This window comes from Acomys russatus, chromosome 9 (genome assembly GCF_903995435.1).
Source record: "Acomys russatus chromosome 9, mAcoRus1.1, whole genome shotgun sequence".
NCBI lineage: Eukaryota > Metazoa > Chordata > Mammalia > Rodentia > Muridae > Acomys > Acomys russatus.
Window position 1 is genome coordinate 48,775,546 of NC_067145.1, and position 13,755 is coordinate 48,789,300.

Consider the following 13,755-nt stretch of genomic DNA (forward strand, 5'->3'; position numbering starts at 1 on the left):
GCTTTATAGACTTTTATGACTTACTTATTTGAGATCTGTTGTAGGAAAAGAGGAAAACTATTTAATCAGAGATTCTTAAATCTTTGAGAAGTTGATTAGAGAAAGAATCTTTCTTTTAAAAGTGAGTTTTACCTTCACGATCAGAGAACACTATCCTTTCTTTTCTTTCCTTACCTTTGTGTAAAAAACGAGCATGGCACTACAAATCTAGAGTGTTTATTTCTCACCCTCCATCACCCAATAGAGGCTGAAATTGAATAGTGACAAGATACGTGGCTTCACTCCCTAATTCCATTGCATAAATGGTCCCAGAAATAGCTATTGATATCACCATACTGGCCTGCTACACACCACTACACTGCACAATGATTTGAGGTTGAAAGTCAAGCACTATGGCATCAGTGTAGTAGCTAAATACATGGGCATAGGGTTGGATTTCTAGAGCAGTTAAAGTTTATTGGGCTCAGAAAGGACCTTGGCTAAAATGGGTCAATAATAACTTGGTAACAGGACTTTGGGGAATGGACACCGAACACAAGAGGGCAAGTGTCACCCATGGGACAATGTGAACTTGAAATTGAAAGCAGAAGGGATGAGCCTGTCATAGTTTTCTCTTTCTTGCTATGATTATATACTCTGACTAATAACTTAGGGAAGGAAAGATTTATTTTGTATTATTCTTCCAGGTCAGGGCAGCAACTCAAGCAAGACCTTGAGCAGATACCTTGAAGGATACTACTTTCTGTCTCATTCCAATTGATGCTTAGCTAGCTTCCCTATAAGGCACAGGATCACCTGTTCAGGGAATGGTGCTATCCACCATGGGTGTGGCGCTCCCAGCCCATCAATAAAGGATGAAGACAATCCCTTACAAACATGGCCCAAAGCCACTAATCTCATCTAGACAATCCCTCAATGTATACATCCTTCTAAGCTGACTCTAGGCTGGGTTAAATGGACAATTAAAGCTAACTGATTCAAGTCCTTTCTCTAGAATATGTGTAGGCCACTCCCACACCACTGATTCTAGGCCTATTTTAGAAAACCCTATTTTATTCAGTCTTGGGTTCTAGGAAACAGAACTGGTATACAAGGTTATTAAGTTTCCATAGTAAAAGAGTTTTATGTGTATCAGATAGCATGTGCCTGTTGCTTCAATTCATGCTTTGATTTTAGTTTAGAGGTTGTTTTATCTCACAGGCCCATTTCCTGACACAATGGTTTCCCTCTTAAAATGTTTACTATATTTAACGGGCAGATTTTGAAGTCTTTGCCAAAGTTCTTTAGAATGACTTCTCTGAATGACTCTCTCCTATACTGAATGAGCTGGAATCCCTGGGGAATAATTCCTAAGCCTGGGAAAGAAGATAAGTAGTCTACTGGAGCTTTAGCTCAAAGTGCACGTTATTGTTTGTTGCGCTGGGTTTGCTTATGAGTAGGAGTAGGCCATGGGTAGTTCAGACTGTATGTGGGTCCCCTAGTAAGGGGAGTGGGCACTATATATGACATGGGATGTCATGGACTCAGTTCCCTGCTTTTCAATCACTTCCTCCTGATATGACTGCCTTGCCAGGACACAAGGGAAGAGGACAAACTCAATCCTAATGTGACTTGATGAGCTGAGGTGGATGGGGGGGGTCGCCTTTTCCAAGGAATAGAGGCGGATGAGGAAGGGAAGGTAAGACAGGGAGAAGAGGGCAGAGGGGGCTGCGACCAAGATGTAAAACAGTAAATTAATTTTTTTTAATGGAAAGTGATTAAAAAGTAATGCTACTATTTATTTATTTATTTTTGTTTTGGTTTGGGATTTTTGTTTTGTTTTGTTTTTTGAGACAGGGTTTCTCTGTGTAGCCTTGGCTGTCCTGGACTCAATTTGTAGTCCAAGCTGGCCTAAAACTCACAAAGATCTGCCTGTCTCTGCCTTCTGAGTGCTGGGACTAAAGGTGTGTGCCACCACGCCATTTTTTTAAGTCTGCAGAAAAATCCAAACAAACTATTGGTGTGGATGTACTTGGAGCCCCCCTGTCCTCAAAAACAAGAGCACTTACCCATTTCATGTGGAATTTCATGACACAAAATAGCAATTGTTGTGGTCACTCCTGACTCCAACGAAGATGAGAAGGCTGTTCCTATTACTAGGCCATCTGCAAAGTTGTGTAGGCTATCTCCAACCAGTATCATGATTGCCAATAAACTGGTGGTTTTGCCTACAGAACCAAATGAAGGAGTGAGCAGTATTAATAAAGCACTACATGGCTCCTTCACATCCAAGCACCCTCTCCATCCACTCCAACAGTCTTATATTGCACATCATTAAACAGTCCTCCTATATTCTGATTTAAAGATAAGGCAGAAGTGGAAACAAAATACAGAACCCAGTAAACCTGAAATGCTCACTGTCTTTTAATTGCTTTGACCAATTATAAATTACGCACCGACATTTGGCTTCTTCGCTTTATTTGAATGAGAATGGACTCCCATAGATTCATAGGTTGGAATACTTGGTCCCCAATTGGTAAAGTGTTTGGTGAGGGTTGGTAGCTGTAACTCTATTGGGAGAGGTGTCGTTGGGGGCCGACTCTGGGATTCCAAAAGGCTTGCTCCATTCTGGGTTCCTTCTCTGCCTTCTGTTTGCAGGTTTGAGATGTGAGCTCTCAGCTACTCTTGCCTTTCTTCCACCATCATGGACTGACCCTTTGAAGCCCTTAAGCACAGCCAAACGCTTTCTTTTGTAAATTGGCTTAGTCCTGGTGTTTTGTCACAGCAGTACAAAAGTAAATCACACATATGCCAAAGATGAGATCTAAAGCAGTGCTACAACCCTGTGAAGAGCTACCACTATCTTTTCTGCCATGGTCTTCGTAAGGCATTCTAAGATAACTTAAGAATCATGCTGTGCGTAGTGTGCTGATGACCCTCACATTATTCATATGTTGAAATTTGACTCTTTTTCCTTTTTTTTTTTCAAGACAAGGTCTCTCTATGTAGCTCTGGCTGTCCTGGACTTGCTTTGTAGACCAGGCTGACCTCAAACTCACAGAGATCAACCTGCCTCTTGCCTCCAGAGTGCTGGGATTAAAGGTGTGTACCACCACAACCAGCTAACCTTGACTTTCTTATGTGAAGCCATAATGACGTAAAGCCTTGGAGAAGATTTTAGGTGATGACTTGGGGCTACTGCCTTACGCTGCTTGCCATAAGAAGGCACAGTGAGAAGATACCCTGGAAGTGTGCCTTGCCTCTGCCTTGGCCTTTTGGGTTCCAGACAGTGGAAAAGAAAGATCTATTGTCTAGGAAACTATATGGCACAGAAATGTTAGTGGACTGGGACAAATCTCCCCGTGTGGTACCACTTGCATGCTATTGACCATCCAGAGCTATTGCTCTGACCCTGATGATCTTGCATCAGGCTGCTCAGTGTACTTCTTGTCCTCATGAGATTGTTGTATGCCTGATCTGACTGGGGCTTAATGAATCTCCTAAACTGCCTAGTTCACTCTCCAACTGTGTCCACAGCAGGACCACAATTGACCTTTCCGGCTCCCAAGTTATCTTTGTACCAATTACTTACTCTACTTGTCTTTTTGCAAAAAACAAACAAACAAACAAACAAACAAAAAACCCTTTCAGTCCCAGACCAGATAGATACTGAACAAAATAAAGACAAGTTTTCATTTACATAGGATTATACTATGTTGTGCAAGCTATCTGCTTAGTAGTTGATAAAAATAAATTGATCATAAATAAAGAAATTGGGTTTGGGTTTTAATAGAAGAATTTCTATTTTTAAAAAACACAGTTTCATATTGCAACCCAATTATAGACTTGAGCAACTAGCAAAACGTACTTTGAGAATGAAACTTGTTCTGACAATAAGCTACCTGAGTTATTTCGGTTAATAAAAATGGACATTTATTAATTACTATAGCCTAAAACTTCATTATTCAACTCCAAATATGCTGCTGTCACTATTAGAACTAAATACATTTTATAAATAATTGGACTTAGTAAAAGTATGAAGAAGTTACTTTCTTGCTCATTGGTCATTCATGAATGAGAGGTAATGTATACTAATATGACACGGTATTTTTTAAATAAGAATGTGATTTGATACATTGTACACTTAAGTGATGACTATAGTTTGTATTTTCAAGCAAGATATAGCTGCACTGACCTTGTTACAAAGGTGACCTGTGAAATTTACTTCTAAAGCTCATACTTGTTTGTAAATATTAACAACTAAATTACTGTTCTCAGTCTGACATGTATGAGGGACTACCGTTAATCTCAAGTCTAAAAAAGAAAAGTATAGGACAAACTAACACCTTTTTCAGGGTTTAATAACTCATCAAATCCTTGGTGAAAACTGGAGAGAGTTCAAGAAGTGACCATAAGCACACAGAATAAATGGAAAACTTTTGAGCTCAAGAGACTCACACCAACAGTGCCTGAAGTTGTCAGCATCTAAGGACACCATGATATCACTTAGCTGCTCCTGCCAATTTTTAAAAACAAAGTTTCTTTTGGTAAAATAGTTTAATTTAAAGTAACACATTACAGCACAGCTGCCTGTGAATAAAACTCTGTTTTCCTTATGCCTGCTTGCAGTTATGATACTGAGAGAATACATTCAAATGCAACATTTCAGCAATCTAGTCCTTTCTAGGAAACAGTATTGCCTGTGTTCCTTGTCTATCATTTTATTATCTCTGATTATAGACTTCTATATGTCACAGTATGCATATATAAGAAGACACAAGGCAAATACACACATTCGCATGTAAGCCACTGTGCATGTATGTGTATTCAGCAAGATCGTTTAAGCATTTAGTGGGAAGACAAGCATTTGCTGCCAATTTAATATACTTGATACCAAAATAACTCTAATATTTCACCTTTGCTAATGTACCTGGCAGTCTTTAAAGTCATGCATGTCTGAGCTGTCTGAGATTTCCCACCATGAGGCATGGGCTAGAACTAATCTGATTTGGGGTTTTGTTTATTTAAATCAAACCACGGATAGGATTTTCACATCCTGTCTTTTGAAATACAAATGGAGTCCTACCAACGAGGTAATCTGAAACAAGTAATCACATGGTTGAAACCTACTCAGGGTTTTGCTGGCAAGCGTCAGCTATGTGCTCTAATTTGGATTTGCTCACTGCTCAGTTGGCATGCCAAGTTTCATACCTGCGGTGGGAAGATCATTTGCATGAAATGGTTAATGCTCCCTGGTCTGGTGTCCACACTCTTCTCATGATTCTACTTGGCATATCCAACGCCCCCTTTCCTTTATTTCAAAAGTAAAAAAAACATAGCCTGGCATAGACCCACTATGTGCCAAAAATTTCAAATTCATACTAGAGCTAAAAGTTATATAAGAAATAAATAACATCCTTGAGCTGTAGAGATGGTTCAGCAGACAGGAACATGAGCTGCTCTTACGGAGGGCCCAAGTTTGATTTCCAGCACCTACAAGGTGCCTCACAACCACCTTTAACTCTAGTTCCGGGAGATATGACACTTTTCCCTGGCCACCAAGGGGCACTCCTGTGGAACACAGACATAAATGCAGGCAAAATACATACCTAAAAATTTAACCCTACCCAGATCCAGCCAATGGACAGGACATTCTTCACAGTTAAGTGGAAAGCGGGGACTGACTTCCACACGAACTCTAGTGCCCCATTTTTGACCATGTCCCTTTGATGGGGAGGCCTGGTGGCACTCAGAGGAAGGAAAGCAGGCTACCAAGAAGAGACTTGATACCCTAGGATCATACACAGGAGGAGGAGGTCCCCCTCAGTCACAGTCATAGGGGAGGGGGATAGGGTGAAAGTGGGAGGGAGGGAGGAATGGGAGGCTACAAGGGATGGGATAACAATTGAGATGTAATATGAATGTTATCAATTAAAAAAAAAGAAAGACAAATTTCAAAAAAAGAAAGAAATTTAAGTATATTTATAAAAGAGCTAAACATCCTGAAAGCATTATAGGACAGAATATGAAATTACATATTTTGAATCAAATTATTAAATTTTATGACAATATAGCCAAAACAGAACATTTATTGCTATAACAACATATGTAGTAGTAATGCGTGTTTATTCTTATTAGTGCTTACACATTCCAAACTACATTCCATGACAAACTGCAATGGCTATGCTCATTCTATTCTCCAGTTCATTAACAAGCTCTAAGCACAGAACATCTTCCGACTATTTTTCCCATTCTGGTGATGAATTTCTGGGCCTTATACAGGCCAGCCAAATGCTCTACCACTGAGCTTCAGCCCCAACTCCCCAAAGTACATCCTGAATGTATGAAAGAATTGAGAGAACCCACTGGTATATGTACGAATGATCACAAGGAAATTTTGGTGTACTAATATTTCCTCTGCTCCTCAATGCCAGAGCTCACTAGCTATGTAACCTCTACAACAACTGATTTCTTCATTTGTATGGCTTAAGGATACTTACTCTAACTTCATTGTGCTATGGGAGAATTATGAGAACTAATCCGTATCAAATGTGCCTGGCATATACCAAGCGTTATCATCCCATAATAACTTTTTATACTTGACCACCTAATTTATTATGGTAGAAATGGAGTAGCTAATCTTGACTGGTCAACATTCAAGCATTATGGAGCTCTTGTTCCATAAGGGTGACATAAATAAGAAGAGTGGCAGGTGTAAGAGCAACTGATGGAAATCACACCAAACACAGGCATAATATCAAAGAATTATCCAGAAACGTAAGCAAAGAAGAATGAAGTTAGAAAGTATATAAATTAAATTCAGAAGTAATATAAATAAGCCAAGCATAATGGCTTGTGCCTGTACGCCTAGCACTTAGGAGGCCCAGGCAAGAGGGTTGCCATAAATGACCAGTCAACCTAGCCTATATAGTGGGTTCCAAGCCAGTCTAGATAGATGAGATCCTGTGTCAAAAAAATTCCCTCTTCCCAACAAAAGAAATAAATTAACTGGGGAAGATCAAGGAAAGAAAGATTGACAGTTCATCATCAAATGCAGAAATGAGTCATGCAATAAGATGTGAACGCACATCTCTGGGATGCTGCCATTTCTGTGACAGTGCACCAAGTGAGACATACGAGAAAATAGAAATGTATCTCTGACTCCATAAGTAATACTAAATTAAAGGTCTGGGACACCAGACATTAGAATAGAATGAAGTTCATATTGGTTTGTGGTGTCCCAGGAAAGCAGACAAGAATGGTCCCTGAAGGTCTTACTTCAAAGCTTTCCATCAGGAAATGGAGACCCACTATGCAATCTTGTTGCTTTTTTCATATTTCTTTAAAAACAGCTATAACCTTTTTCTGTATCACATTTTATATTTAAATTTTAACTGTGTAAAATTGGTACTTACGGTTTCTGTTGGAGGCTGGCACATCACCTAGTGGTAGCTCGGCTCTCTGTGAATCTTCTGGGCCTTTCTATGTCAGATTAAAATATAATTAATGAAAGTAAGTAACTGTCACACGAGGTTGAAACCCAAAACATCTAAAGGGTCACACTGACATTTAAAAGACAGTTCAGATACATATCTGCAGTTCCATCTTACGTATACACCATACAAACTACAACAACGATTGAGAGCACAGCATACGCTTTGTGCAATCATGTATAGGGAGAAACCACACCCTCCATAGAGGACTGAATGCTTCTCAGCTAGCCTGTAGTTCATCCAAACTCTTTACGTTACAGACGCCTTTACTAAAGACAAATGTTTAGAAAATTGTTCCTGACCTAACTTGGCATGTCTCCTGAAGGCTGCTGCCCTTGGGTTCATCTCTTAGTTCGTAAATGGATGGTGCACACAGCTAGAGGAAAAAAAGGCAAGCTGACCCGATGCACTATGTCACTCTCTGCAGCAAGTAAAAGAATGTTGCCCATATACGAAATCAAACAACAGATATAAAAGAGAACTAGATTCTTCAAAGTTTTCAACCTTGTGAGATTTTGAACTTGCCATATGCATGAGTTATTATGATTTTAATTTCAGAGATTGGGCTGTACGTAATTCAATTTCTGATCCATATTCTCTGTGCTTAAGAGTCTTACTCTGGGTTATAAAGAAGACACATTTAAAATAACCACTCTACCCAAGTACAGCTCAGCAAACCAGTGAGCTTACTGGGCTGACTCATAGGCACTCGAGTGAAGGGTACTTACAGGAGCAGAAGTGGCCCCACAGCACTCACATCACCACAAAGTGCCACCCAGTGTAGATTGTGCCTTTCCCTTAGCTGCATCAATGGGATTACCACCAGGGATACATTTTATCCACTACTCAATTGTCTTTTAAAAAGTGTATGCATCAAATTCTATTCCCCTAAAGTTGTGGAAATGGGCAAAAATTTAATGTAAGTCCTAGCATCGTTGTTATTGTCAACATAAAAGTAAAACTAAAGTTCACATGTTAAAATAATAGCGGTTACTCAGAAGGTGGGCTGTTCAGGGAGAAGGAAGGCTAAGGAAGAAGGGAACTGCAGGATATAGCAACACTCCTCCCTGCCAAACCAGCCAGTATGTTAATTATACCTTATCCAGACATGCACTTATAATCACAAGCTCCCTTATTGTACTAAAAAATATATTTTCAAATATTTATTTTATACACTTTTCCTGATCTCTCTACATCATCACACAGTACAATGGAATTTAGAGGCAAGCATCCAAGACCTCTTATACATAAAGAAAAATAATGAGGTTTCCATCTTTAACCTACATTTTCAAAAAAAGGGAGGAAAATATAAAACCCATCATATAATCTAATATTAATTCAATTTTTTTCAATCCTGTGTTTAAATGCAAAATGAACTGTGTATATGTTAGGGCAGCACTGTCCGGACAGGTCAAAGCTCACAAAGTCATCTTCAGCCACTTGTTTCCATGTATGTTGGAGCTCAGAGGCCTCATCCCAACCCAAACAATAAAGCCAACAGGAGTATGATTTTTCAAACTAATTCTAACCCCAAGCTATCCTCTTTCATCCCACATTTCAATGTACCTGAACAATAAATACACTAAGGCTTTGAGACAATTTTATTTCATTAATGAATCATTATGGTTTTGCTTTTCTGAGACAGGGTTTCACTATGTAGAATAAATAGACAGACAGGAAATCACTATGTAGATGAGGCTGGCCTCGAACTCAAGAAGGTCTACCCGCTTCTATGTCTCCGGTGCAAGGATTAAAGGTGTGCACCACCATGACCAGCTTTCAAATAATGTTTAAAGGAACTCCTTTGTCTTCCTGTCTCTGAGTTATCACTAGGTCTGCAGTCTCCTGCTACAGTTCTTGTGCTGTATGTATACGGCACGCATTTCTAGCCTCTCTTCACTTAGGGCTTTATTCTTGAACCTCAGCCCCCGTACCAAAGTCATGCTCACAAGCTTACAGTTGGGTGATGATATTTCCTACTCGTCCTGTTTCGATATGCTTTTGCTTAGGAACTAGAACTAGATAGTTTTTGAACCTAATTTGAAGTTTATTTAAAAATTATATGGAACTTTTTGTTGTGAGAAATTCGCTGGGATCAAAGGTGCTTACTATGTAACGCATCACTAGACAAACTGACTCTCTCCTGGATTATGAAATGAGCACTCTCTCAGCCTAGACAGACCAACAAGTCCCTTGCCCAGCACTCGTTCGCATCAACCGGGAAATGATTTAGGGTTATACAGAAAGGAAATCCCAAAGGTCATCTGGCTTATGAAAACAAATAACTAAAATGATGACAGTTACTATGTCAGTCGGATCCGTGAGTATTTCACGGTACAGATGCTGCGACTTAAATCTGTGGAGTGTGTGTTTGGTAAAGGAAAATTAAAAAGTTTTCAAGTGCTTGGCAAAGTTTTCTAAACAGTTTTCCTCATGGTCAAGAGCAGGCAAATCGGGAACAGGCCCTGCTCATGCACCCCAGCGAGCTCCCTCTCTGCACTGAGGAGAAAAGAAGAGGCAGCTGAGTCTGCAAGCAACATCAGGCAGATCATCGACCTACCAGCTGGATGGTTGATACAGACTTGGCTCCTCCTGACTGGTCATTTAATTCAGGGCTGAGGGCAAGGTGGTGGCCATGTCTCATAGGTCCATTAACCAATGGCAAGTCCTGCAGGGTAAGGGTGGTGCAAATTAGTCAAATGCCAGAGCACACATCTGCAGACTTTTTCAGTTCTGTGGCTCTACTCAACATTTGGCTTATCAAAGTTTTGGGGAGAAAACATAAAAATGCCAATTGGAAAAATCTCATAGTGATAAATATTTATTAAAACACCTCATCTTGGAAAAGCTTTGCACATACTCAGAATATATTAATGTGACTTCAGAAACTCTAGTTGTGATTCAAAGAGGCTGAAATAGAAGTAAGTAGATTACTATTATCATTTTATGTGCTAAAAATTTGTTACACAAAATTTGATTTTTAATTCTTTCTGATATAGGCACAAAAATGATTATCAACTCATGTTGCACCTTGGAACTACTAAGATAATATATCCCCAAGTACATTAGTCAATTAAACATTTGTGAACATTTGAACATCTGTATTCCTTTTCTTGCATGCAATAACAAGGACCTTAAATTGTGGTGTTCTTCTTGTTGTTGTTATGTCATTATCATTATCATTATTGTTATTACTGCTAAATGTGTCTCACATGTGCATGAGCTACAGCACTTATGTAGCAGCCAGAGGAATATTTTGTGGACTTTTGGTCCCTTGCATATCCTGAACCTAAAATGATCTATTTTTAAGCCAATCGTGAAGGTAAAACAGAAGATTGTAGTGAGAATATTAACTGCCTGGAAATGGGCTTTTGAGAAACATTAAGAACTATAGCTAAGCACTCAGAGGAAGGATAGCAAGTTACCAAGAAGAGACTTGATATTCTAGGAGCATATATAGGGGGAAGTGGTCTCCCTCAATCACAGACATAGGGGAGGGGAGAAGGGGGCAAGTGGGAGGGAGGGAGGAATAGGAGGAAACAAGGGAAGGGCTAACAATCGAGATGTAATATGAATAAATTAATAAAAAAAGAACTATAGCTAAGAATAGCATGTTAGTCAGAACGAGCATGTTGAAGTGACCATGCCTTCTTCCCTTACACAGACAAATTCATAAAGATGTCACTACTTTTCCCCAGGACTGGGGATTGAACCCAGGTTCTTGCACATGAGAGGTAAGTGCTCTACCATCAAACTGAGTGCCATCCCTTTAACTTTTTTACTTTAAATTAATTAGATATTAAATTAATTTAATCAGTTAGAGATAGCCCAGGCTGGCCTTGAACTCTCTATACAGCTGAAGATGATCTTGAACTGGTCTCCAAATGCTGGGGCTACAGTCATGTACTATTATTGCTCCCAGTTTATGCAGTCCTGGGGATCAAACTCTCAGGGCTTTGTGCATGCTAGGCGAGCACTGTACCCACTGAACTGCATCCTTAGGCCTCTTTTATTTATTGTTTGTTGTTTGTTTGTGTTTTGAGAGTCTTGGTCTGTAGCCCAAGCTGGCCTTGAAGTTGTGGTCCTCTTGTGTGTCTCTCAAGTACCTGGGATGAAAGGCACACACTTCCACATACCGCTTAATTTTACCTTTAGACAAGTATTTCTGAAATCAAGATGCATATAATGAATCCCCAAAGCAAAGGACAAAGGAGACATCTACCTTGGCATCTGGTGATACAAGAAGGGTAAAACATTTTTCTATTAAGAAAAACCCATGGATGCCTCCAAGTAGTCCCAACAGCTTCCAAATGGGACCTTGGCTTTCATGGGAATGGCCAAGCTCTGCTTCCTGCTTAGGTAAACCGAGAACCTTTTTTAAAAAAAGAAAGAAAGAAAAAGAAAGAAGACTCAGGCCAGGGAAGCAGCTAGGTGAACAGCCTCCTCTCCTCCCAACTCCACCAAATCCAATCCCCCACTCTTCCCCAGATTTGGAGCAGAATGTTCACGGTGGCCTTACTCTTCCACCTCCATCTCCATCTCCAATGGATCACACAGATCTCCCGTTCCAAATTTCCCTCCCCCACGCCTTACTTTATCGCCACCCTCAACTCCAGCAGGCACTACCTAGGAACCCACAGGCTGCTCTAACCAGGGAAGCCAGTAGGCTAACTACAGAGCTACACTCCCTTCCTCTTCTCTAAATCCCTTTTGCATCTCCAGCTCTGCAGCAGACCATCTGCTGTGGCCACGCCTCCCTCCCAGCCCTCCCTCTCCAGCAGAACACACAGGTCTCCTCCTCCAACCTTTCTTCCTCCTACTTACCACTTTACCCCAGTCCTTAAAGCCAGCAGGCAACTCCAGCCAGGGAAGCAGGTAACCTAGCTGCAGATCTTTACTGCTCCAGTCTCCTCCCCAACCCCCTCCAACTCCAGCACCCAAGTCTTATCCTTTCACCCCATCTCTGTAGCAGACCAGCTGCTGTCTCTCTCCTCTCAGCACCCATCTCCAGCTGATAACTCAGATCTTCTCCGCCAACTTTCCTCCTCACTCAGCCTCTTATTCTTGCCCCCAACTCCAGCAGCCATTCTCTGGGCACCCACCAGCCAAGCCTGACAGAGGAGCAGGTAGGCAAGATCTTAACCTTTCCTCCTCTCCTTCATATTCAATCCCCCAGCCTCATCCCCACCTCCTTAGCAGAATACCTGTTGTGGCCTCTTCTCACTTAGCCCCTGCCCTCATTGCCAGGGGACTAAGCAGATACTGGTAGAACAACCTACTTTCCTCTCATATGGACCACCCTCCTAGCCCATACCCATTCCTAATTGTTAGCTCCTAATACACATTTTATGAGGAACCCTCTGTGGACAGGCCTATCAGGAAACTAGAAGTTCCTACAAAGCAAAGATATAGCCACTATAACCTAACATACAGAGAGGGCAACAGAAACTAAGGGAAAAAATCCACCCAACAAAGATAAGACCACATATCAGCACCTACAATTACAGTCTCTCAAACCCAGAAGTCTAGAGGCCAGCGTAAAAACACAATTAGTAGCAACCAGGACAGTATATCATCTCTACCAGAGCTCAGCAACCTTACCACAGAAGGCCCTAAAAACTGCAACATAGCTGAAGCACAAGACAAAGGCCTTAGCATAGCTTTTATGAATAGGACAGAGGTCCTTAAAAAGGAAATAAAAATTCCTTAAAGAAATCTATAAACACACACACACACACACACACACACACACACACACACACACACAGAATAAAACATTTCAAGACGTGAAAGTGGAAATACAATCATCAAAGAAAACACACACTGAGGGGTATTTGGAAAAGAAAATCTAAAACATGAAGTTCAGAGTATCACCAAAATAATACAAAAGATTGAAATACAAGAGAATCCCAAGCACTGAGGACATGATGAAAGAAATGGATACATCAGTCAAAGAAAATGTTAAATCTAAAATGATCTTTGCCCAAAACATCCAGGAAACCTGGAACACCATGAAAAGACAAGAAATAATAATAATAATAATAATAATAATAATAATAATAATAATAATAATAATAATAATAATGATGATGATGATAATAATGATATAATAATAGAGGAAGGAAAAGAAAAAGAAAGGCACAGAAAATATTTTAAACAAAATCATATGAGATAATTTTTCTAAACCAAAGAAGTAAATGCTATCAAGGTACAATAAGCATATATAACACCAAATAGACTAGAAAAGAAAAGAAATTTCCCTCGGCATATAATAATCAAAAGA

The 13,755-nt window shown here is 40.1% G+C and overlaps 1 protein-coding gene across 1 annotated transcript in view; it reads right to left on the bottom strand.

The window, feature by feature from the left end:
• Slc39a12 (solute carrier family 39 member 12) overlaps nt 1-13,755 on the bottom strand; it is a 91,671-nt gene that overhangs the window by 26,673 nt on the left and 51,243 nt on the right. Inside the window, exons 8-11 of the mRNA XM_051151296.1 lie at nt 11,695-11,844; nt 10,033-10,140; nt 7,395-7,461; nt 2,049-2,207 (exon numbers count right to left, since the gene is read on the bottom strand). Coding sequence (XP_051007253.1) covers nt 2,049-2,207; nt 7,395-7,461; nt 10,033-10,140; nt 11,695-11,844 — 484 coding nt within the window. The remainder of the gene's footprint in view (nt 1-2,048; nt 2,208-7,394; nt 7,462-10,032; nt 10,141-11,694; nt 11,845-13,755) is intronic.